Source organism: Thamnophis sirtalis, unplaced genomic scaffold (genome assembly GCF_051295495.1).
Source record: "Thamnophis sirtalis isolate CommonGarterSnake01/CBP01778 unplaced genomic scaffold, rThaSir2_p1.2 scaffold_3, whole genome shotgun sequence".
Taxonomy (NCBI): Eukaryota; Metazoa; Chordata; class Lepidosauria; order Squamata; family Natricidae; genus Thamnophis; species Thamnophis sirtalis.
Genome location: NW_028261383.1, coordinates 164,012,686 through 164,039,860, shown reverse-complemented (window position 1 = coordinate 164,039,860; position 27,175 = coordinate 164,012,686). Strand labels below are relative to the sequence as shown.

General features: G+C 42.8%; 1 protein-coding gene across 1 annotated transcript in view; it reads right to left on the bottom strand.

Moving 5' to 3' along the window:
• Positions 1 to 27,175, bottom strand: part of LOC106545296 (LIM homeobox transcription factor 1-alpha) — a 96,302-nt gene that overhangs the window by 7,610 nt on the left and 61,517 nt on the right. The window contains exons 3-4 of the mRNA XM_087710675.1: positions 4,931 to 5,163; positions 1,966 to 2,123 (exon numbers count right to left, since the gene is read on the bottom strand). Coding sequence (XP_087566801.1) covers positions 1,966 to 2,123; positions 4,931 to 5,163 — 391 coding nt within the window. The remainder of the gene's footprint in view (positions 1 to 1,965; positions 2,124 to 4,930; positions 5,164 to 27,175) is intronic.

Here is a 27,175-nt window from a genome sequence, read left to right as displayed (position 1 = left end):
CTTTGAAATGATATCACCAGAGAGTCATACTGCTTCTTTTCCATTTCTTTTTGCAAATTGCTTGGGACTTGGTTGTTGCCCCAGGCCTTGCCCTAGAATGGGGGGTCAAACCCCTTTTTGTGACCATTAGCTGCTTGACTTTGGAGGATTTGGGATTCCTAGTCGTTCATAAATTTTGATCTCTTGTAATTTTTTTATCTGTCAGCTGCCCAATCTGGTGGCCTCAACATTGAAAGATAAGTAAGATAAATAAGATCAGAGATCTACCAAATATATGGGCACGGCAGTGTTCCTTCCAAGGGAAGCAAGACCCAGAACCTAGGTGATATTTAAGACAGGAGCAGGAGCAAGGGTTGTTGTGTTTTTTGCACCCAGCAGCTAAAATACTAGCAATCTGAATGTGATAAAGGAGACATTGGACTATCCCATAACATTACTAGAGATGGAGGAAATAAAACTCATCATCCCTTTTTGGCAGTTGGTCATTGCCTTAAGAAAAATAGATGCCTAAGATAAGTGGAGGAAAGGAAAACAGAAGGTAGTGCCTGATTGGGGTATGCAGGGGAGTTATAGGAAGATGGATGAAGTGGTAGATTGCTTGCATTCTAGAAAAAGAAAGTAAAGGGTAAAGGTTGAACTGGCCACTCTCTTAAAATAGGCAGGAACGGAAAGAATTTAGGAAGGGAGCAATAAGTCGACAAGATGTTTTAAAAGAAGAGGGAAAGAAATTGAAAGGAGGTAGCCAGTATATAGCAACAGCAGTAGCACTTAGATTTATATACTGCTTTACAGTTCTTTACCGCCCTCTCTAAGCAGTTTACAGAGTCAGCCTATTGCCCCCAATAATCTGGCTCCTCATTTTACCCACCTCGGAAGGATGGAAGGCTGAGTCAACCTTGAGCCAGTCAGAATCAAATTGCTGGCAGCCGGCAGTCAGCAGAAGTAGCCTGCAGTACTGCTTTCTATCTAACCACTGCACCACACCAGCTCTTAAAACAGAAAATATACCCAGTGGTGAATCTGAGGAGGCATTCTTGATGTCCTCTTTGAGAAGAAACATGTTATGGTGGAAAAATCTTTTTCTCTCTTGAGAACCACATTCCCTTGGGTGTAACTCTTAGGGATTGAATAGCGGGAATGTGGGGTTGATTCAAGAGTAGGTGAGATCAGAGACTAGGACGATCATATCCGGGCCAGGAGACCACTGGATGGCAACAATATATTAATATTTTCTGCCTCTTTTTATTAACATTTGGTGGTCGTCTGCACTTTGTGACTAAAGCCTAAAATATGAGAGAATTACTTTCCTTGTCATCCTGTTCTCTCTTTCTCCCAAGCAATGGGCTCAGTGGTGGGTTTCAAAAAAATTTGGAACCTATTCTGTGGGTGTGGCTTCCTTTGTGGGAGTGGCTTGCTGGCCATGTGACCTGGTGGGAGTGGCTTACCAGCCATGTGTTTTCTTTCTTTCTTTCTTTCTCTCTCTCTCTCTCTCTTTCCTTCCTTTTGTCTCTCTGTCCCTTTTTTCTTTTTTATCTCTCTCACTCTTTTTCTTTTTTATTTATTTCTTCCTTTTTTTCTCTTTCTCTCCCTCTCTGTGTCAGTCAGTCAGTCAGTCAGTCAGTCTGTGTGTGTGTGTGTGTGTGTGTGTGTGTGTGTGTGTGTGTGTGTAGCAGTGGTGGGTTTCAAAAACTTTTGGAACCTCTTCTGTAGGTGTTGCCTGCTTTCCGGGTCCACTGGTGGAACCTCTTCTAACCGGTTCGTTAGATTTGACGAACCGGTTCTACCGAATAGGTGCGAACTGGTAGGAACCCACCTCTGAATAGGCTACAGAAAAGGTTCTGCTTGCTATGGTTAAAAATCGTGGCTTCAAAATTAGAGTGCTTATATTATGTTAGGACCACAGGCCACTCATCCCTCCGCTCTGCGTTGGGGTAGCATCGCTTTCAAGAAAGAAAGAAACTCAACCTTCCGGCAGGGCTTTGAGGAGACTTCAAAGGAGGCCTTGAACGCCCGTCGCTGCTGCGTGGTGAGGATGGTGCGTGGGCGTTTGGAGCGCTTGTGATCCTTGCCTTCCTCTCCTCCTTTGCCATGTGGGTGGCTCCCATCCTCATCTTCACTCTTCACTATGAAAGAAAACATGCATTATGAAGGATCCCCTGGCTTATTTCCCTAGAAACATAAGCCACCCAAGGATGGTTAGCCACCCTTTTACGGTATTCACCAAACAACTTGCCTTTTCTGAAGGAATGTTACCAAACAACACTTCTCGAAGCAGAATCTGCTAGATACAATATGCAATAGACCAGTGATGGCGAATCTTTTCGGCAACGAGTGCCGAAAAGGGAGAGGGCGCACACACTCGTCAGGAATGCAAATCAGAAGAGGAGCTGCACAGGGGACATGCGCATGCCAGGAAAAGAATTTCTGGTTTCTGGCATACGCACTTCCAGTTTTAGGTGCACATGCACGCATGATGTTCAGCTGGCCATTGTACATGCGCACACCAGAACATGGAAGCTCAGTTCTTTGGTTTCTAGCACTGCCGCACGCACAAAGGCCAGTTGATTGGCACTGTGCATGTGCACCAGAAACCCAGGAGAGGAACGGGTAATGCCGCATGTGCCGGACGACATGGCTCTGTGTGCCATTTCAGGCATGCGTGCCATAGGTTCACCATCATGGCAATAGACTCTAACCCTAACCCTGGCATCTTCTTACATTAAAAAATGTAAAAAGATGCCACTCATCCTTTTAATGAAAAGACAAATGAAAAAAGACAGGAGCTTAATTAGCCGCACATCTTTGCATCCCAGCATCAGGACCTGGCATGGTTTGGCATGTGTTAAAGCCAGGCACCCCAAAAGAAGCTGGGTCAATTTTGGGATCTGTTGTTGCTGCTGCTTTTTCTCCTCCTTCCTGTCCTTGCTGCTATAAACATGTGAACAAGTGACAAAAGTCATGCCAGTGGAATGCACCTTTAACTTACGTTGCTTTAATACTTACATAAATTAGACCTAAAGAGAAGATGGGCCTATTCCAGAAACAGATATCAGAAACAGGGAAAATGACTTGGCCAAACACTCCAAACCCCCCTTCCCCCACCTCATTGTTAAAGGAATAAAGACAAAGGAAAGGAACTGAATATTCTTCACATGCATTCCGCTTCTCTTGCAACTTTTTCCACATGAGAATGGAAGAACAGAAACTCCTCTTACATTGGAATGAAGATTTGTATGTTTGCTATTAATGTGTGTATGCCTAAATGGTTTTTAACATACATGCTTCATGTTGTTCAAATCCCAGTTAGTTGCTAAGATGCACAGTTTATAATTAGATGGGGTTTTAGCAACCTAGATTCCGTATGTCCTTCCCACCCACCTCCACATCCCCAGACCATTATAGCCATTTTCTCTTCTCTAATTGCGGATTTGGATTGCAAGGAAGCAGAACCGGTTCACTGATTCTAGGCATTTCCCTTAACCAAAAATGAGAAATGGGCGTGGGTCAATAATGGGTCCCCTGAAAAGATGTAGGTTTTAGCAGGTGCCCAACCACAACAACTCTGATGCTTGGCCCAGATCCAGATGTTCTAAAGCATGATGGTTCTTAGATAGTTTGGCTCTTAATATCCCCAGAATGTAGATGATGACAGTTATATCCAGGGCAAAACTGGAGAAAGATGTATGGGAAAGGAGGTACATATCTATCCTTCTCATAACTGGGTAGCAATTTTGACATGTGTAGCCTTTTTCACTGTTACAGCTTTCAGCGTATCCTACTACTCTCTTTCCATCCCTGGATGGTATAGGACAGTGTTGGCGAACCAATGGCATGCGTGCCACAGGCGGCACACAGAACTCTGTGGACATGCATGCTGTTGCCAGCTGCTCTTCCAGTTTCTGGCATGCACATGCATGCTGGCCAGTGGTCTTCGCACATGCATGAGCGCTGGGAACCCAAAGACCAGTTGGCTGGTGCACATACATGCGCCGGAAACTGAAAGAGCAGATGGCCGGCATGTGCACTGGCCAGCTAGGTTTGGGGTTTTTGGAGCTCCGGCACATGCATGTATGCACATATATACCAGTTTGGGCACTTGGAGCTGAAAAAATTCGCCATCACTGGTATAGGAGTTCTATCCAGCTATATTTTACCTTACCTCCACTTTACAATCACCTCCACTCGACCAATTAGATCCCATAGATTAGGCCTCCTCCGAGTTCCATCTGCCGGTCAATGTCGACTGGCAACCACGCGGAGGAGAGCCTTCTTGGTGGCAGCTCCGACCCTATGGAACGATCTCCCCGTGGAGATTCGTACCCTCACCACCCTCCAGACCTTCCGCACAGCCCTTAAAACCTGGCTATTCCGTCAGGCCTGGGGTTAAAGACTGTAACCCACCCGAATTGTATGAATGTTGTGTTTTTTAATGATGTACTGTCTTATGTATTAATCTGTTTGTTTTCCCCTCCTTTCGAATTGTAAGCCGCCCTGAGTCCCCCCAGGGAAAAGGGCGGCATATAAATAAACTACTCCATACTCCATACTCCATATTTTAATCTGCTCTTTTGGCATTAACTAGGGAGATAGAATTCAAAGAAAGAAGGTGGAATTCTTCAGTCTGGGCATTACACTAGGAATTTGGATACGGGGAATGTTACCATTTTGCCTCTTTGGAAGCAGAACTCATGACATCCATGGGGACTTTCTCCTGCAACACTGTGTATTCAGGATTGTGCAAGTTTCTTGATTGGAAATAAGAAACCAGCTAACAGGATTGGATATTCATTTGTCCGCATAGGGTTGTGTTTCAGTGGCCTCAGATGCCTGGGAGTTGGTTATGGGACACAGGGTGATGAAAAGGACCCCTCCGCGCATGTTGAGGGTCATTCTTTTAACTCTGCTGAGCACAGAACCACTCCTCTCTCACCTGACTCAGTGGGCGCAGGGCTGATGGCGCTTAGCATTTCTCTCTCCTTCTCATAGTCGCTGCGGCAAAGCAGCTGCCCTTCCTTCAGCACAAACTCATCTCCGCGCTGCAACCGCCGCTCACACTCACAGCAGGAGAAGCAGTGGACGTGGTAGACGTTCTCCAGCACCCGCATGATGAATTCAGAAGGAGCCACAGCTTTGAGGCAGCCACTGCATTTGGTCTGGAACAGCCTGACCGAAAGGAGGGGGGGGTGGAGAATTGGGACAAAGCAATTAAGATGATAAGGCACGAAGCCGATGAAGTGACCTACAAGTTGCTACAGTACATCGCGTTCCCCTCTGCAGACTTTGAGATTTCTAGTTTGCATGCTTATTATACTGTACTGATACATCAGCTGCATTGAAGTTAAAGCTCATCCCTCCCCCCCCAATTTACACACGCTTTCCTATCTGATTGCCACTGGGCCCTACTACACAAACATACCACCTATGGCCCCTTAGGAAACACATGGCCTCCCACTGGATGGCAAAATATTGAAATATTATGTCACAACCTCAGCGCAATTGCATGTTCTGCTTGAATGTGGGACTGAGAGGGGATTCTCTCTTGTCCACCGCAATTCAGTTCAATTCATTCCACCGTTAAGCTCAGGCAGAGTTCATTCTACTACTCAGCTATATTAATTCGGCCAAACTTCTACAACCTCAATTAGTTTAAAACACCCAGATTGTACTGTAACATAAAGAGCACAAGGATCACTGTTAGTAGATATGTTAAATATTGAGGCAGCTTATGCCTAAGAAAGGAGATGTAATATCTCAGCCTGAAGTCAACTTAGAAGTGAGAACAATTTTAAGAAACCATCCCTCAATGTACTATAATTCCTTCGGTTTTAAAAATTGAACACATGTCCAGCTAGGTGGCAGCATCTAGCAATTACCTCCTACCCTATCATCCTGAAAGGTTCCTGGAACATTTTCTTGCAATCACTTGTAGTTGAGGCTTACTGTAAAATTATTTTAAATTTGTTCCCTTAGTTTTGCAGCCAGAAAAGAATGCCACCTGGAAAATGCACCTTTGAACTAGAAAAAGCAATAACAGCAACCACAAATGATGCTGAAACTTGCCGTTTGAATAATCAAGGCGTAGTTTTACTAAACTAAAATGGGTTTAAACCATTGCGGCCATTAGTTGAAGAAACACTGCATTATTATTCAGTAGCTTTGGATCAGATGGGATGTGGATTTTTTTTTTTTAAAAAAGTAAAATCAAAGCAATGTTGAATAGAAAGAAGTATGGCATGCCTCGTTGAAAAAAAAATAAAAATAAAACAGAGACAGCTCATAATTGATAAAAGGTGCCTTTCCAAAGTATTTTCCCGATTGTGTTTTATTTATTCTTCCTGTAATTTAAATACTTTACTCCCCCCCCCCCAAATCGGAGAATTCCTGAAGAATTTGCCTGCTTCTCTAACTCCGATTCTGTCCATAACTCCACCTGTCACTTTGAGAGGCATTCCTTCCCTGACATAAATAACAAACAGCACTGTCCTGGATCCATGACCCTAAAATTTTCTTTTAATGTCTTCGCCTCCTGGCATAGCGAGGCATTTGAATAGAGAAATCAATAACTCCAGCCAAGACGTTTGCAGCAGATGGTTCTGATGAAGTAATTTGGGAGCTAAACAAACGCGAGTGGGGCGGCTCAGCGAGCTGACAGCTTCTCTTTAGCCACTTGACAAGAGAAAGTAATAAAATGAGGATTAATTAGCCTGTTGTTTAAACACACAGGATCCTCCCAGCCAGCGGGGAAACTCATAAACCGGGATTGAGAACAAGACGTGGGTTAATCCTCCTAGCAAACTCTTGCTGAGCGCGGAATGGGGAGGATTTACCAGGGCGGGCTCATCCCTGCCTAATGCTCTCCGCTTGGATTTACACTCCTGCTTGAATAGGCTGGGGCTGTTCCGACGGCCAGAGAGAGAGAGAGAGAGAGAGAGAGAGAGAGAGAGAGAGAGAGAGAGAAAGAGACGAGACAAGATGCCTGCTCGTTTTCTTTCTTGGATTTATTGCGGCTGAGAAAGGAGGAGGCACCTAGGTGTGAGGCGGGCAGACAGGCAAACAAACAGCCAGAGCAAATTAAAAGCACTTTTGGAAAGAGAGCGTCGGCCAGGGTGATCGGGGTTCAAATTCCCACACAGCCAGCAAACTCGCCAGAGATGGTCACAGACCATCTCCTCTCCATCTCTGCTGAGTTATTCTGAGAATGAAGTGGAGAAAGGAGAGAAAAACCACACACAGTGTTAGGTAATGTTAAAAGAAATGTCCTTCTGGGTTCAGCTCCAAGTGGGGAAGAAGACACTGGAGACATGGAGGCTGCTTGGAAAGATGGTTTATTGTTGGACAGGGCTACATGGCTTGAGCCCTGACCAGAAAAGGTGATCACATGCTTCAATGTAGGTGGAGAAGAAGAGAAGGCTGAGGAAGGGGCTTGCTAGGCTTTTTATACCCTGTTTAGTCCCACCTCTCTGTTTCCTGTTCCTGTGTAAGAAATGTATTCTGATTGGTTGTCAGACTCCCATGGGGCCATGTAGGGGGCTACTCTCTAGGCTATGATGAGTTCTCAGATGCCTTGTGGTCAGTTGAGTATATTATCATGCCTTTCTGTAGCTCCTGGTGAAGTCTTTATTATGTAAAGTGGGCTAGCCTGGCTAGTCTTAATGGGCCTATTGACAAAAGTGGGGGTAGGCAGGAAGCTACAGGCAACTATTCTGTCTTTTAAAACATGCTTCTTTTCACATCCAGAGAAACATTCTGCCTTTTCAATATTTCCTAGGATATTTCATTTTTTCTGGGAGAGGGCTGGATGATAACTTCACAGTAAGCTCCCCGTTGGGAGAACGAGTGCGTTCAGAGAAACGTTGTGAGAGTTGTGTTGGAGAACACACAAACCAGCATACAGAGACACTGCAGTTTAAATAGGCTTTTACTAAAATAGAGGTATCAGAGTCCATCAAACAGTCCAAGTCATACACGGCTAAGACAGTCAGTCATCAATGTCTTTCAGTTAAGGGATAATCCAAATAACATAGTCCAGTATCATATAATCAGTTCAGTACTCAAAGTTTGCTAGCAGTTGCCAAACTTACAATAGCTCTCCTCACTTTCTAACAGCCAGCTTTCAAAACACTCAGATCAGATCAGCTCAGCATCCAACAAACAGAGAGCTAACAGTCATTCTGGCTCCCTCTTATGGCCGATTGAGGAAAAACAGCAGCCAATCACATTTTACAGCATGATTTAAAGAAACAGGTACAACATTGTTACATGATTTATATATTGCCAACCCAACCGTTAGATTATATTCCTAACACACCCTTCCCTGAATACCTGGGGGGGGGGGGAGGGAAGCAGAATAGAAATATAATAAGATGCATGTGGAAGAGGAGACAAAATAAACTTTTGGTGGAAAAGAGAAAGTGGGTGCATTTTGAAACTGGGATTTTGATCTCCATATGTCATTTCAAAATCTGACTTCAGAATCCAGTACTTTTCCCAGGGGGAAATGCTGCAGTAACATTTAATTAAAAAAAACAAAACAAACCCTGCTCCTACTCTGTTATTATTTTATTTTACTATGATTTTGTTTTGTATGTTTTACATAACATTTTAATATGCTTTTATCAATATCTAATTGTTTGAATTTAATTATAAACTGCTTTATGATTTTTTTCCCAACAAGTATGTACAGATGTTTTAACCACAAATACTCAAGGTAAACCGCTCCAAACTTGATTGCAGAAAATACGACTTCAGCAACAGAGTGGTTACTGCCTGGAATGCTCTATCTGACTCCATTGTTACAAGCTCTAACCCTCACAGCTTCAACCTTAAATTGTCTACTGTGGACCTCACCCCATTCCTAAGAGGTCCGTAAAGGGGGCGTGCATAAGCACACCAGCGTGCCTACTGTCCCTGTCTTACTATCCCCATTTATTTGTATTCATTTCTTTTGTACATGTCCATGTTCATATTCATATCTTCTATCTTGTACATGTTTGACAAACAACTAAAGAAATAAATAAAGCTGGGTATAAAGTGGACAGTGCACTCTTAGAACTAAGTCAAATTTGTTCCTCAGAATGTCACTCCTATTGCATGTCGATTGTCAGAAGTTGGCAAATATTAAGCCCTTCATGGCATTGGACCTGGGTACCTGAGAGACCGCCTCCTGCCGATTACCTCCCATAGACCGATTAGATCACACAGGTTAGGTCTTCTCTGGATTCCATCTGCCAGCCAATGTCGGCTGGTGACTCCCCGGGGGAGAGCCTTCTCTGTCGCAGTTCCAGCCCTTTGGAACGACCTCCCCGTGGAGATCCCGACCCTTATTACCCTCCCGGCCTTCCGCAAAGCCGTTAAGTCCTGGCTGCTCCAGCAGGCCGGGGGGCTTTCGAAATATCCAGCCCCTCGGAAATTGTGACTGTTGTATATTTTAATATGTTGTCTTGTGTTTTACCCCCCTCCCTTGTTTTATTGTAAGCCGCCCGGAGTCCTTCGGGAGTGGGCGGCATACAAGATCAATAAAACAATAAACAACAAACAAACAACAAAAACAAACAATGTTCGTTTGCAAGTAGTCAGAGGTGGCAGATAAATGCTACTGGCTATTGTATGTTGGCCCAGGGGAATTCTTAGAGGTCATAATATGTACAGTTTCAGAGTACAAAAGTTGATTCAGAGCATGAATCTGATTTAAGAACATGCCAACGAATGTAACATCCATGTCCACACATAACTCTAAATCATCCTTTCCTCTTTGCAATTGCAATTCTGCAGAACTGTAGCCAGTACAAATTACCAGAACTTTATAAAAGAGTTTGGAGGACAATGTTGAGAATTATGTAGATATATCTTTCAGCTCTGAAAGGTGGGCAGCTATATAAATGATGTAGAAAAGAAACACCAACATGTGAGCATTCCTTTGTAGTGAACTTTGGATGCAACAGCGATGACAAATTTTGTTCAAAAATAAAATTGTCCAGACAATAATCTCAAAGTTTTAGTGGCAGAGAAGTTCTTTGAAGTTAGTACCAACTTCCAGGCTCAATGTCAGTGATTTATTTCTGTGTCTAAGCTAATCTCTTGTTTTTCCATCCATATCTCCTGGGCATCTGCCAACTGCCTTCTCCATCAAGTTTGCTAGCGAAGATGAAAACATTAAACTGGTGGGTGGAACACGTGGCCCTTCAGATGTGGATGAACCAGAAATAACAGTAGCATCGGCCAATATGAAAAGAACGCTGGGAAATGTAGTTCAGCAACATTTGGAGTATCATGGATACACCCATTTTTTCAACAGAACATAACTGAATGATGGGAAAAATATAAGCCCTTAGAGATACTATTGATGAAATTCCACTTTGTCATGATTCAGATAAAGTAATCCCGACTCCCAATAGCTCAGAAACTCTTACAGGGCAGACACAAAACAAAAACAATTCAGTATCGCTTATCTTTCAACCAAAACACAAGCCAGAACCACACAATTTTCTCTTTTCTCCTCAGCAATAACCAGTCATTTAAATACAGTATATTTTACATTGGTAGCAGTGGTGGGTTGCAGGAGGTACGCTCCGGTACGGGTGTACCGGTGCCTAACGGGAGCACCGGATACTGTTCCAGTACGGTGCTCCAGCTCCACCCACCGCCCTCATTCCTTACCTGTATTTGAAGGAAACGGGCCAGCTGCGCACGCATGCGCAGCGTACGGTGCCTGCACGATGCTCCGCTGAGCAGCTGGAGTGTCGCAGGAGATAAGGATGCATACGTGTGCTGTGTGCGTGCTGCGCATGTGTGTGTGAGTGCGTGTGCATGCTGTGCAGGTTTATGAGGTGGCCGCCAGGGTCCCACCACAAAACAGCGTTCGACTAAAGCGCGCTCGACGAAACCGCGTAGCTGATGTCATCACAGGGCGACAACAGCGCAGAGACAGAAGCACGCTGTAAACGCTAAACCTAAAATTAACCCCTAAGCCTAACCCCCCCTAAACCTAATCCTAAACCTAACCCTTAACCTAACCCTAAACCTAACCCTAAACCTAACCCTAACCCTTAACCTAACCCTAACCCTTAACCTAACCCTAAAGCTGACCCTAAAGCTAACCCTAAAGCTAACCCTTACCTTAACTTGAATTGGCTTGCTTTCAAAGCGCTATTTAAAGCGCCCTTCTTTCTCCGCGCTCGCTGTTGTCGCCCTGTTGATGACGTCAGCGACACGGTTTAATCGGGCGCGCTTTAGTCGAGTGCGGTTTTGTCGTGCCACGGGCCGCCAGGCCCCATTGCACTGTACCAGTTGCAACGGGATCCAGAACCCCCCCACTGTTTGGTAGGTAAAGTTAACCTCAATATATCTGTTTGTGCAGCCTACCACTTTTGGCTTCTGAATGAATTGGCATTCATATCTTCATCAATTGTCTTCAAAGAGTTAATTGCTCCACATGGAACCCCCCCTTTTTTTTTTTAAAAAAAATGAGATTTTTTAAAACATATTTTCGATACTCACTTTGTACTCAAGCTGCACCTGGTTTAGCCTTTTTAAACTGAAACCAAAAATATGTAAGACACTAGGCCCACTTTTGTTGGTAGATGTAACAGAGACAGTTTTTAGAAGTTCATTGTAATGTGCCTTTTGAGGAATACATGGGGAATCATTATTAGCGTCTTTTCCTGCATTAAATGTTCATGATATGCAGAGAAAAATAGTATGTTATGAAACATGCTATTCCAAGAAATCAAGAATATACAACATATTGTTTCCTGCAGGATATATTGGTTTTCTTATCCATGGAGACCTGTTTGGTCAATCTTTTTTTTTTTTTAAATGAAGCTCACATGCATAATTAGCTATTTCTTCCAATTAGGTAAAATGAGAAAATGCTTCAGGTCTGAAGAACATTGACCATAGCAGACTGTAAGCAAGGAGTGAATATCCATTTTTGGAACATAAATATTTGGTACAGGAAGGAACTAGTTGGAACAGAATATTTTTTCTGCTCTGCTTCTTTAAATTTTTTTCCAAGGAATAGTAGGTGAAAATTAGTATTTCATAAGTCCCTATGCATTATTTGAAAAGGTAGAGATCATTCTCCACCTTTTCTCATTACATTCATGGACTACACCTTCTACTATTCTCAGTTGATACCTTTATAAATGTGTTGAACTTGAAATTAGCAGAAGTTGCAACTGACATCCATATTGACTGAAGAATTTTGGGAACTCTAGTCCAGCATGCATGAAGGAGGTTGGAGAACATTACCTGAGATGCTTAACTTGAACCTAAATATACTCTTCAAATCAGAAAGTTTAATATTATGGTATCAAAGCTACAAATTATCTAACTATCTCTTAAGCTGAGCTTGCTTCCTGTATTTAAGCATAATTAAGGCTACCAGATCTGGACATAAAGGTAAAGGTTCTCCTCGCACATGTGTGCTAATCGTTCATGACTCTGGGGGGCGCTGCTCATCTCCGTTTCAAAGCCGAAGAGCCAGCGCTGTCCGAATATGTCTCTGTGGTCATGTGGCCCGTATGACTAAACGCCAAAGGCGCACAGAACGCTATTAGCTTCCCACCAAAGGTGGTTTCTATTTTTCTATTTGCATTTTTACATGCTTTCAAACTGCTAGGTTGGCAGAAGGTGGGACAAGTAACAGGAGCTCACTCCGTTACATGGCGGTAGGGATTCAAATTGCCGAATTGGAAACCTTTCGATCGACAAGCTCAGTGTCTTAGCTACTGAGCCACCACATCTTTACAGATCTGGACATAGACACTGCAGGCTACTTCAGCTGACTGCAGTTCTGCAGTTCGGCTGTTCAAATCTCACCGGCTCGGGTTGACTCAGCCTTCCATCCTTCTGAGGTGGGTAAAATGAGGACCCGGATTGTTGGGGGCAATATGCCGTGACCCGTCAAAACCGCGGAGGACAAAATCGCGCTCGACGAAAGCGCGCATGTGATGTCATCACAGCGTGACAAAAAAAATAAAAATTGAAATAAAATTAAAATTAAAGCAAGCCGATTCACATAAAGGTAAGGGTTAGGTTTAGGGTTAGGGTTAGGGTTAGGTTAAGGGTTAGGGTTAGGTTTAGAGCGTTAGGGTTATGTTTAGCGTTACGTTAACGGTTAGGTTTAGGGTTAGATTTAGGGTTAGGTTAAGGGTTAGGTTTAGGGTTAGATTTAGGTTTAGGTTTGGGTTAGGGCAGTGATGGGCAACCTTTTTGGCGTGGTGTGTCAAAAATCGGCAAAAAATCGAGCATAACTCGCGTTGTGTGTCACTTCGACAAAAACATAATTTTGCGCAATTTATAGTTGCTGCTAATGGCGCTCACAGTTCCCGTTGGCACTCCGCTGTTCCCTGCTGTGGTGCGGTCGTAACCGACAGTCCCAGGAGTAGACTCTCTGTGCCGGCCTGACTGGAGAGAGGCGCGCACTGTTCCCACGCTCCTCTCCTGCTGGTCCTCCCTCGCCGCGCTGATGACGTGTGTGCGCACGGCACGCACGCCTTACCAGCAGCCCCTGCGCTCAGAAAGGGGCGGCGGCGATACAGTAAGTGAGTGTGGGCGGGGGAGATCACACGTCCCCCCCGTTCCTCCAGCACAGATTCTTTCATCCTCGGCGGCTGTGCAGGAGCCGAGGATGAATCGCATGAAATCCTGTGCGTGTCACCCCAAATGGCTACGCGTGTCAGCACTGACACGCGTGTCATAGGTTCGCCATCACTGGGTTAGGGTAAGGTTTTCGCTTTATTTTTACATTTTTCGATCACAGCGCGATGTTTTCGTCGCGCTGTGATGACGTCAAATGCGTGCTTTCGTCGAGCGCGATTTTGTACTCCGCGGTTTTGTGGTGGAACCCAATATGCTGACTCTAAACCGCTTAGAGAGGGCTGAAAGCCCTATGAAGCGGTATATAAGTCTAACTGCTATTGCTATTGCTATTGCTATTGCTATTGCTATATAGTCCATACAACTGCTTCTCTGGAGTTCAGCAACCCAAATCTGGTTGCCTCAGCATAAGTGGGGTAGGGGCAGGGAGGACAAATGGAAATGTGACTTCAGGAATGAAGCCAAAGGAAGAATATGCCAACGGTTACTCAGATATAAATATTGTTCGTACTTATTGAGTTTAATTTCTATGGTTGCCCCTCTCCCATACGTGACTCTCAGTGACTCACAAGTCAAAATACCAATACACAAAACATGTATAAATGAAATAAACTTATGTAAAAAAAAAATTAAAAGAACTAAAACAAATTCAGCCGAAACATAAGACTGATTAAAATACAGCTATGACAACCAGCTTGGAGTAGTAGTGGTTGAGGCACAAGGCTAGAAATCAGAAGACCGTGAGTTCTAGTCCAGCTTTAAGAACAAAGCCAGGTGAGTGATTTTTGGGTCAATCATTTATTCTCAGCCCTAGGAAGGAGGCAAGGGCAAATCAGTTTTCTAATCTTGGCAAGAAAATTGTAAGGGCTTGGCAGTTGTCAGGAGGCAACAATAACTCAACATCTCTCTCTCTCCTCCCCCCCCTCTCTCTCTCTCTCTCTCTCACACACACACACAGAGAGAGAGAGAGAGAGAGAGAGAGAGAGAGAGAGAGAGAGAGAGAGAGAGAGAGAGAGAGAGAAATAATTTTTTCTGCTACATATCCCTATGCCATCTGAACTGCAAAATCCAAGTGAACACTACATGGCGGTAGTAAGATATATAAAACTCTTTACTGCCACTTTGTAATCCATATTTTTGCAGGCATAATTTCATGGCACAAAAATCTCTCCCTCAGCTATTGACTATGGACATAGAAGAAATCATATGGTACACGATTGTCTCAGCTTTCTTGTACATCGTCCAGAGTCTTCAGTGAGATACATGGCTATATACATGAGGTAAAATAACTAATTAATTAAATATTATGCATAAATGAATATGTAGATTTATTTATTTATTTTACAAATCTGTCTCCATTTCAGAAAACTGCCACCAGAGAAGTAGCGAACTGTAAGAACAGCTTTAATAAGAACTCGGAAGGAAAAGAGAGGCAGGAAAGGAAAGGATTAACCACAATGCCACTCTACTACTACTACTCTGGCTGCTTCAAAATCAGTGCAATATCTTCTTGACTGTGTACAGTAAGTTGAGGTAGTCCTTAACTTGCCCCCATTCACTTAGTGACTGTTTGAAGTTAAAACAGCACTGAAAAAGTGACTTATGACCGAGCCTTTTATAGCATCCCTATGACCATATGATTAATTATAATAGATCAATTATGTAGAATGTAAAGGATGTACGTTTGTGTTTTTATTTTTATAATTGTAATATACACTGAAGACGGCATTTCATTTCATTGTACCATGTGCAATGATAATAAAGTGAACTATAAATCATAAAACCTGGGTGCTTGGCAACCGGCAGGCATTTACTGTGGTTGCAGCACTCCGGGGTCATGGAATCACTATTTTTAACCTCAGCCAGCTTCCAAAAGCAAAGTGAATAGGGCAGGGGTGTCAAACTCAAGGCCCCGGGGCCTGGATCTGTCCCACGTGGTACTTAGATCTGGCCCCAGGCCTGCCCTGGAAACAGTGAAGGACCGGCCCACAGTATTTCTGCCAGTGAAAGCGGAGCTAGGGAGGGTCCCTAGGTAGTGGGCGGCATACAAATGTCAATAAACTTCCAAACTTCTGTGTGTGGCCCTCCTGACTTCTGTTTTCATTGGTAGAGGGTTTCAGGAGGCCGTGGTATCTGAAAATGGAGTTCAGGAGCCCCTTTTCACTGGCAGAGGCACCCCCGACACGAGTGACGTCAAGCTGGCCATGCCCACCCTAATCCCACAGATGAGGCCTCCTCCGAATTCCATCCGCTGGCCAGTGTCGACTGGCGACTACCCGGAGAAGAGCCTTCTCTGTGGCTGCTCCGACCCTCTGGAACGAACTCCCCGTGGAGATTCGAACCCTCACCACCCTCCAGGCCTTCCGCATAGCCCTTAAAACCTGGCTGTTCCGACAGGCCTGGGGCTAAAGAACCGTTGCCCCCGTCTCGAATAGTATGACTATCGTGTGTTTTAAATTATGCATTGTTTTGTGTCGTTTTTTAATTTTGTCTGTATCACCCCTTCCCTGGTTTGAGTTGTGAGCCGCCCTGAGTCCCCTTCGGGGGAAAAGGGCGGCATATAAATAAAATAAACATTCAAACATTCAAACATTCAATGTCTCCCCCCCCCCATCTGCCTGAGGTCAAACACAACCCTGATGCGGTCCTCAATGAAATCTAGTTTGACACCCCCTGCAATAAGGGAAGCTAGATTTGCTTAATGACTGCCTGATTCACTAAACAGCTGCAGTGCTTCTCTTAACAACTATGGAAAAAAAGGTTGTACAATGGAGCACAACTTCCTCAACAGCCACCTTGCTTAGCAACAGAAATTTGGGGTTCCACTATGGACATAAGTTAAGAACCAACCGTATATGTTTTGGGAAGCTTTACAAAATCAATCGTTACAGAGAGAATTCAAAGTTAGTTTGCCACCCATTCCTCTGCCTATTTTCTGGGCATTCAGCCCGCGCAAGCAAACACCCAGCTAGCATACTGGCATAAGATAGAAACAGGAGAGATTGAGAGAGCCGAGGTGGCGCAGTGGTTAAATGCAGCACTGCAGGCTGCTTCAGCTGACTGCAGTTCTGCAGTTCGGCTGTTCAAATCTCACCGGCTCAGGGTTGACTCAGCCTTCCATCCTTCCGAGGTGGGTAAAATGAGGACCCAGACTGTGGGGGCAATATGCTGACTCTGTAAACCGCTTAGAGAGGGCTGAAAGCCCTATGAAGCGGTATATAAGTCTAACTGCTATTGCTATTGCTATTTAAAGACCTCCTTGCTTTGCAGAACTTTGAAGTGATCCATTTGGGCTTTGGAACGGTAGCCTGCATCGCTTCAGTCCAACCACAGGCTGCCGTCCTATTGGTCTGCCCAGGAGAGTAGTTTTATTTCAACCACCCAATCAGGAAGCCTACCATACCTGGGCTGCAAAGAGCCAGGGGATCCCACAGCAGACAGAAAGAGAAAATGCGACTGCTTTGTTGCCACCTGCTTGAGAGGCCAGCTATTATCGTCTCCTTACCCTTGCCAGATTCTTTCTACTCTGTGAAAATCAGAACCGCTATCTTCTGGATGGGGAACGGATGGAAGGCCTGGGCACTTCACTTCCTCGAATACTGAATGAAGCTTACTGGCTTTTGGAGTTTGGGGGTGGGCACTTATGTGTATCTTCCCTCCGGAAGAACCATCTTTGGGGAAGTTATTTAATAAAAGAGAATGTTTGTAGTTCAGGATTGAAATGAGGGGGTTCTTGGTCAGGGGTGGGTTCCCACCCGCTGAGCAACCGGTTCACTTCATGCACGATTTGCACGTGCTCTCTCGCTTCGCTCTCACACGCACGTGCAGTTTAGCAAAAATTGAACTTCCGCAGTCCAATCAAGGAAAGGAGCAAGTGAAACAGCTGAGGGGTGGCAATTCAATCTGCTACCGCTGATCAGCTGGGCTTCAGAAGCAGAAATAAAGGAGGGGCGGCGGGTGGGGTGGGCCCACTTTCACAGAAACAGAGAACCGGTTCACTCTCGCCTTGCAGTCAATAGCAATAGCAATAGCAGTTAGACTTATATACCGCTTTATAGGGCTTTCAGCCCTCTCTAAGCGGTTTACAGAGTCAGCATATCGCCCCCACAGTCTGGGTCCTCATTTCACCCACCTGGGAAGGATGGAAGGCTGAGTTAACCTTGAGCCGGTGAGATTAGAACCGCTGAACTGCAGATAACAGTCAGCTGTAGTGGCCTTCAGTACTGCACCCTAACCACTGCACCACCTCGGCTTCTAACGGTTCGTCCAAACCGGTAGACACCCCCCCCCCCCTGTTCTTGGTGCTCCCTGAGCTTGGTTGTTTTCTTGCATATGTTTCATTACCCGAATTAGGTAATATCATGAGTGCTATTGATGATGTTACCTATATGACACTGATGATGTTTTGGTAATGAAATGTCTGCAAGAAGACAAGCCAGCTCAGAGAGTACCAGGGAAGTTACCTCACTTCACAGTTGAAGTTTGCCCAGAAATCAGCCCGTCCATGACTTCTTCTTCCCCTTGTACGAATGAGGTACTATAGTTATCTTTGTGGGACTCAAAAAACCTCAGCATTCGCTAGAAATCTCCCCTGAATTTACATCTTATGGAATTGATGGCAGTGACAGGGTGACCTGCCTCTATCCATAACTCAATAATGCTTTCCCCCTTAAGCCTCGAAAACAAATCCGCTCCTCTTTGCACTAATTGAAGAAAACAGTCAGCGAGTGTCTCATAAACACAGTGTCAGCTCGCATTACGCAAAATTAAAATTCTCAGCTCCAGGAATTCCTAAAGAGGCTGCTTTTTTAATATCGTCCGAATCCGTTTAAGCCTGGGTAATATTGTTTAGGTTGCTATGGGAACCGGCGGCTGCTCTGTTAGCCACCAGTGGATTGAAAACTGGTATATTATTGGGGCCAGATTGACAGACACGATAACTTAGGGAGTCTGTGTATTACCTGTGAGATGGAACAACTGCCATTTTAGGCTATCCAGAGCTAAGACTTTGTGGGCTGTTAAAACATTGCTTTTCTATGATTATTGGAAGTGGCGTTACAACCTGGGATTCACACAAGTTTCTACTGGATTATCCAGCAAGGGTTGTTCTATGTGCCCCAAATCCTCTGATTTAGTCCCAGGTCAATCCCATTGAAGAATTTGTAATCGCATGATTCATGGTTTTCTTTTTGTGACTGCTGCTTATATTATTGCTTGCTGCTGGATTTGGACAAAGGGTGTTAACGGTTCCTGAAGAACTTCAACACAGCTTCTTTTGTCACAGGAGGAGAAGAAGGATTTGATTTCTAAGTTGATATGACATTTAGAACAGTGAAGTGAAATAGTGCAATTTCACCATCGGAAGAAAGAGAGAAAGAAGGAGAGAAAAGGAAGGAAGGAACGAAGGAAGGAAGGAAGGAAGGAAGGAAGGTGCTATAAAGGTTAAACCCATGGGAAATTCAGTCATATCAATTAAAGCACATAATGCACTTTGGACCAATCATCATAACTCAGTTTTACTTTCCTTAAAAGATTTTTCTAGGATAAAATTAAATGGGGAAACTACTATGTATTAGGGCTGTAGAAGTCTTGGATTTAAAAGAAAAAGGGTGCTTCAGAATGGAAACAGATCCTTCCAGATCTTTCCAGATATGTTTGGCAGCTCTTTGAAGCAACTGTATCATTTCACCGCCAGCATCCAGAGAACAAAAGCAGGATACAGTCAACTCTCCAAGTTGAGTTTGACTTCTGGTGACTTCCTGGCTAGATCCATATAATTTTCTTGGCAATGTAATTTGCTGGTACTTCTCCAAGATACTTTTCAACTTCCCAGCCCAAACGGGGATAGATAATAGTTATGAGAGGAAAATTACAGTTAGCCATGATGACACTAGGAAATTATGAGAGGTTATTGCTGTTGTTGTTGTTATTATTATTTAACTGATTTCTTTCACCACTCAAGTTGTACACAGTGGCGCTAGGTGACTTTACATAAGCTAAAAACATAACAACAAGAGAACCAATAACAAAATACACAGAACCTACCACAATGCAGCATAACCAAAACCAACATATTCCAATTCTAAAACCACTCTATGCTCTAAACATTTATATGGAATCTTTTATGAGAAGTCAATTGACTGCTCTGTTTGAAATGCTTCCCAGCATTTATATGGTTTATATCCTGTATGGATCCCTTTCTATAAAGTAATCTCCCTATCCACTCTGAAACTCTTTCCATATTCCATACATTTATACTATTTTTCTCCTTGTTGTGTATAAGAAAATAAACAAAGTTGCTGTCATGGAAGACAATTGGAATTCACTAGATTTTATCTTGAGCTTAAGTTTCATGCTAATGAATATAGATTCTCAACTATTGCTTTGTGGAAAGATCTGACACTTTTGCCAATATTAAGTATTTTCATATATTTCTCACATTAGCATAATCCATTTTCCCCATAGATAAATTGACCATGGTTTTACTCAATGAGCTTTCTAAATTGGCAAGAAATTAACCACCACAGGAATTGGATTTGCAGAACAATCTAGGCTAAAATATACAGTAGTTTAGTTGGTTTCTAATACTTTAGTTTAACTACCTATAATACTTTTTACCATGAGAATAAGAAGTCACATTCAACTGAAAATTCAGATTATAAGATACGGGATGTTGAATAAGAAGGGGGCTTTTGGGGAGCTTAATCATCATGGTATATGAAGCTGGTCAATTGCAGCTTATTGAATAACTTTTTGAGCTACTATGTCCATTTTGAGACATAGCAGAAGCAGCCGTTTCCTTATCTGTGCTGGAATACAATTCATCTTCCAAATGAAGGAGAGGAAGAATCCTGGGCTCTGGATGTGAATAGGCCTGTGATGATCTGGACAACAGTATTATTTTAAATATCCAGTTTATGATTCACTCTACATGGGGTTTGCCTTTCCTTTAAATCAGAGGTCTCCAATTAAGCCTGGTGGACTTCAATTCCCAGAATTCTCCAGCCAGCAAAATTCTGGGAGTTGAAGTCCACCAAGCTTAAAGTTGCCAAGGTTGGAGACCCCTGGTTTAAATAACCAAGGAGTCCAACACTAGAGAAGAGGGTAGCCAGTGATGTGCTCAAAGGACGTTTGTCTCTCTTCTCCCTCATTGCTAATGGCACTGTCTACAAAGAACAGTGTGACACCTTCCTCCAGTTAAGAGCTGGACTACTATTTTAACAGATTCAGATTCAGATTAATTTTATTTGTATGCCGCCCTTTTCCGGGAGGGACTCAGGGTGGTGAACAACTCAAAGGGGGAAAGGGAACATAGAACACAACACAAGTGATTAAAATAACCAAGAATCACACAGCCACACAGGTCGAGAGGGGAGGGGAACTCATCCACCCCAGGCCTGCTGGCACAGCCAGGTTTTAACGGCTTTCCAGAAGGTCTGGAGAGAAGTGAGGGTCCGAATCTATGTGGGGAGTTCATTCCAAAGGGCTGGAGCTGCCACAGAGAAGGCCCTCCCCCAGGTGGTAGCCAGATGGCATTGGCTGGTGGACAGAACCCAGAGGAGGCCGACCCTGTGTGATCTAATGGGTCTTTGGGAGGTAATTGGCAGCAGGCGGTCTCTCAAGTACCCAGGTCCAATACCATGAAGGGCTTTATAAGTTACGACTAGCACTTTGAAGCGTATCCGGAGACCGATCGGTAACCAGTGCAGCTCGCGGAGGATAGGTGTAACGTGGGTGTTACAGCATGAAGTTTTTTGTCTATCAGAAAAGCAGATTCGAGGACAGCTTTCCCCTCCCATAAAACAAATCAGCAGTGCAAGCTTTGTTTTGGGACTCTCGGGCTTCTTTCCCCTCCTTTTTTTTAAATTCATCGGTGCTGATCCTCACAAACTCTTATAGTAGCTGCCCCAGTCAGGAAAACAGACCCCTTTTCCTCGTACCCAAATAGGAAAAAACTTTCTCAAGTGCTTGGGAGGAGCAAAACATTCTTGCAGAGTTCTTTGCCTTGTTGCAACAGCCTGGGGAGGCCACGTTTGAGCCTGGGAAGGATAATTTAGAGAATACAAAATTGGCCAGTGGGATTAAAAGGTGTTAATGAAGCTGGACCTGAGGCCACCTCAAAGGCTGTTGAGTCTCTGCTTCATGAAGCCGCCTTGTTTAGTTAGGGTTTAGTCAAAATGAAGCAGTCCTGGCTTAAGAGAAGGTTTGTTTACTGAGCGCTGAGCTCCAAAAGCCGTCCTCAGCTGCCTTAAATATTGAAGTGGAAGGTTTAAAGCCGCTTTCCAGATTGCAAGCCAGGCCAGGAGCAAGAAATGAAGGGACCCTGGAAGTACAACAATAAAGCCTTTTCATTTCCAAGAGTCTTCCTAACAATGGCAGTGCGAGGAGTACGATTTCAAATGGAAAGTCTCCACCCCCCCCCAGCCCTCAAACTTGTCTTGTTAATGTCACAGTGAAGTAACACAGACAAAGTCCTATAACAACATTTCCCAACCAGTTTTCCTCAGATCTATTAGGGGGCTCGATCCCAGGATTGCTTGCAGCTGTTACGGCCAATGGCTGTGCTGGCTGGATAGTCTAGATATTATCAGCCTGACGCATCAGCAGGGTACCTGGTTAAAACAATTGTTTTGGCTAGTGATGGAATTAACTAGCTTTTGTTTTGGTACAGGACAATCTAGCCTTCACTGGATCATACCATCTTTTTGATGGATTGCAGTGATAAATGAATATTCTGGGGAAGAATTAGAATTAGTTGTTGGTTATTTCACTTAGGAGGTCATAATTATCCTAGTATTTTTTGTCTTGAAATAAGTCTTTTTTCTCTTTCTGTCAGAAGATAGAAGATTGGGAAGTAATAGTAAAAGAACCTGTTATTGGATTACAAGAGTTTGTTAAAGAAAGCAGTTTAAAATTTAAAATTACAGGACCTGGGATAGCTCCTGTGAGGATGAAGAATTGATCCAATTATAGTAGTGGGTATGCACTTTGGCATGTGTTCAAAACACCAGGGGATGGATGCTCTGTCTCTCACATTTTTCTCTCATAAAACTTTATTTGCAAACCTTCACATTCCTCCCTCCTCACCTGTTGATATCTCCTCCTTATGATGGGTGGTATCAAGCTACAAAAGAACAGGGATTTGGAAAACTGAGATTGTGTGTAGCAGTAGAACTCTTAAATAAATACGATTGACTCCCTTGTATTCCAGTAGGCAAAATATCATTAACATTTCCTTTTGATTTCATAACAGTCCTATCCAATGTCTGTGTTGATCTGACTCTGTCTTGGATATTGTGTCAATTTCTGACAGCTAGATCTTAAGAAGGATTTGATTCCGTTAGAATAGGTTCAGAAATACCTATACTTATAGAACATAAGGCCTATGAAAAGAGATGGAAGGAAAATTTAGCCTTAAGAAAATTGGGAGAATGTCATACAGAAAAAGGATAAAAACTTATCCCTCATTTTCTAAATCAAGGTAGAAAATAACAAATTAAAGTTGAAGGAAGGTAGCTTTTGATTTAACAGTAGGAATAGCTTAGTAGTGGAACTCATTATCTAGAAAGATGGTGTGTTCCCCTTCAATAGATGAATCCCAGAAAAGACTAGATACCCATCTAGCAAGGATGATTTATTTAAACCTTTGCTTTAAGCAGTAGATTGGATTGGACTCTTGAAATGACCATGTTTAATTCCACGTTTCCATATCAGCTATCTAGAAGATTACAGGAGATGAAGCCCAATAACTGTGCTAGGCCACCAAATTAGAAAAGACAGGAATACTCTCTATAATTGAAATATCTGTATTCCATTTCCCATTGGTTTTGTTATACAGCATTTTTATTCTTCATGAGTACCAGAATTATTAAAAGAATTTCAAATATATTGAATAAATAAAAATGGAAGTAAACTTTCTTCACCTTAGACTCAACTCCTGGCCATTGGTACATAAATGGTTTGCTATTGTGTTTCTATTTTTTTAAAAAAAATCTTTTCATTTTGGCCATATTCATGGGATTTTCTGATTATCAAATATCCAAGTACTATACAATTGTAATCTTGCTTGTCTGTCTGTCTATTTGATTGATTGATTGATTGATTGATTGATTGATTGATTGACTCATTGATTTCTATATCTACCCATCTTAGTAAATGGCTCTGGACAGCTTACAATTCAAAACATATATTATAGTTAAAATATTTTAAAAAACAATAAAAACAGTAAAAAATTAAAAGAACAGAGAACATTAAAACATCTAATTCAAAGTATACACAAGAGCAAACTATCTGGCCCTTTAACAATGTAGCCAGGAGATGGGACCCTTGGCACATGTGGTGCTCTAGGCTTAGGAGCATTTTTTATTTCAAAATCAACCAAGGCAGACAAGGTGTTCCCACAACCTGAGTAAAGAAAATATGGCACTATTATTAAAGTTGTAAATTGCTGTTCTGCCAAAAGATCCAGAAGATTAACAGGCAAATCTCCCATTCTGATTATGTCTAGTTCCATTCCCCTGTCCCCCAAATGATATCGCCTTGCTAGAGTCTTTGTGAATCCTGAGAATTGCTTAAATCCTAAATTTCTTTTGTGGCAGATTCTTTTCACTATCATTGAGCAGACAGGTCTCAAACTATGCTGAAAGAGAGACATATCCTTCCCTGTGATCCTTGATTGTTGGATTCTGGTTATCAGTGGTCATTCAGGTATACATCAGCATTTCTCTCAAACCAGAGGTCGGCAACCTTAAACACTCAAAGAACCATTTGGACCCGTTTTCCACAGAAAAGAAAACACCGGGAGCCACATAACCCTTAACACTCACTATTTCCTGAGAGGCCCCAAAACTAGCAAATCTAGTTGAATTCAACGTTCTGTTTTCTTCTGAAACTTTTCTTGGATTTATCCATGGCTGAATAAAAGCTCAATGAATCGCATGCCAGCAAGTGTCACACATTGGCGGTTGTGACGCATATTTTGAGTGACAGGGAGCTGCAGGAGAGGGATGAAAGAGCCAGATGAAGCTCCAGAGCCGTGGGTTGCTGACCCCTGTCTTAAACAAATCCAACCTGGCTGAATAAGAATCCATTAAGGCAGCCAATATGTAAAATATGTAAAAAGGCCTGAGGTGGCACAGTGGTTAGAGTGCAGCATTGCAGGCTACTTCAGCTGACTGCAGTTCGGCAGTTTGGCTGTTCAAATCTCACCGGCTCAAGGTTGACTCAGCCTTCCATCCTTCCGAGGTGGGTAAAATGAGGACCCGGATTGTTGAGGGCAATATGCTGACTCTGTAAACCACTTAGAGAGGGCTGAAAACCCTAAGAAGCAGTATACAAGTCTAACTGCTATTGCTATTGCTATTGCTAAATAAATGGGTAAATTTATATGATAATTCACATTTATTGAGGCAAATTTAGAAAGAATTGCTGGATTGAACTAGAAATACAAAGAAAGGCAGGTAACCAGGTGACGTGTGTATATACTCAATATGCTATTTATGTGTTTAGTATAAATAAGTTGGTTTGAAGTTCCTGCATTTCCTTCTTGTATTCTTCTTCTAAAGAGCTTGGATTGAACAACCCATTAAGGCAGTGGTTCCCAAACTTGGCAACTTTAAGAACCACTGCATTAAGGAGAGGATATATTCAAAAATGGGTTTGAACTCTGTCTTTCTATTATAGAATCTTCTCTGAAGTTTCAAGATTTTCCCAGTCCTCTCTTCTTATAATTTTTAATGTTTAAGCTAAGTTTTAATATAGAATTGTCCTCTCTAAGATGGGACTCATGGTTACTTTAACAATCTTGCTCAGTGTTTGGATCCCTCCAGTTAATATCACACAACTTTCACTTAGATATATTGTAAGCAATGTACCACTTTAACATAGTGAATCTGTCCTAATTTTCAGGACAGAAGCCCCAAGCAACTTTAAAACTAAAGGACCAAGGAAAATCCAGTTAAAATTAAACTTGTACAACAAAACAGATACAAGCTAGAAAGACCCAAAGGGACTCCCCCAAATTTAATAGGCCATTTGTGATAAATCTGAGCCCCCGAGTAACAGATTTCTGGGCTGACACCTTCTACATTTTTCTTCCAGTCCCCTTGCCTATGTTTCAGTTTTCTCTAGCCATTTATTCCCAACTTCATGCTGTTGGTTATGATGTAGGTGTTTCCATGAGTTTCACACTAATAAATCTGGATAGCAACAGATTGAGAAATGCTGCTTTAGACTATGTTGTATGATTTTAGCTCCACTGCCAGAGAAGAGACCCTTGGAAAAAATAAGAGATGAACTTGAGAACAGCCAATGCAAATCCTCTTGGATCAGTCCAGATTAGATACTTATGAGAAACCAACAAGCGAGACATGGAAACAACAGTTCAGTCAAATTGTTAATCTCTGCACTCTACACCCAAATTGAACCTTCATGGCTAGTACAATAGTACTTGGTACTCGTTAATTGGGTCTAGGAGGCACAACGAGTACCAAAAATGGTGAGTACCAAACAATTCCCTCCCATAGGAATAATGTAAATAAATTTAACGCACAAAAATACACCAATTGATCACAGAAGCTAAAATAATACTGCAAGGGAATGTGCACAGGGCAAGAACTATCACATGACTAATGCATGACCCTTTGTTTTGGCTGGAAAGGATAGTGAGTTGTGAGGCAACTGACCCCAACAAGTTCTAGCTTGCACGTCAAATACCAAACAAATGACAAGTACCGGGACAACATTTCCACATCAAAATGTGTTGAGTACTGAATTCAATGAGTTTAAAAGCAGTTATACGAAAATATGACTGTAGTTATTGCTAGTATATTCTTCATGAATCTATCAATCCTATTTTTCTCTATTCTATTTTCTATTTCTTTGCCCATTATGTAGTAATCTTTATAACTGATAGGGGAAAAAAGTCCCGTCATTTAATTTGTGCCCATTTTCTCTTTATTTTCCCATTATGAGAGATGGAGGGGGAAAAAGCATATTCCTACTTTCTCTGCAATTTAATGGTTGTATTTTCCCTCCCTTTTGATGAATCAATTATTTATCTTTTTACTAGGTCTGATTTTTGTGGCAGCTGATTTTTGCTGGGACTCCTTCAGGAAACTAGAGATGTTTTTTCTCCTATCCCAAACACTTATTTCTCTGCAACCTATTCTAATAAACCTGAACTACAGTAACTGTTAGGATGATCTCATTTAGACCAAAATAAGGAACCCAGGATTCTTTGTTGTTGTTGTTGTTGTGCTAAGTTGTGTCTGACTCTTTGCAACACCTTGGACCATAGCATGCCAGATCCACCCCTGTGCCCTCCACTATCTTCTGCAGTTTCTGACCTGAGGAGCTCATTATCTGGCATCATATCTTTTAGCCTTTTGGTACCATCTGTGGGTGGGTTCTTGGCCAGCATACTGGAGTGGGTAGTCATCTCTTCTCCAGTATCAGAAATCTCCATTATGACCTGTCTGTCTTGGGTGTCCCTGCATGGCTTAGCTCATAGTTTCTTTGAGGTGTGCAAGTCCCTTCACCTGACAAGACAGTGATCCATGAAGAGGTGACTCTGTTA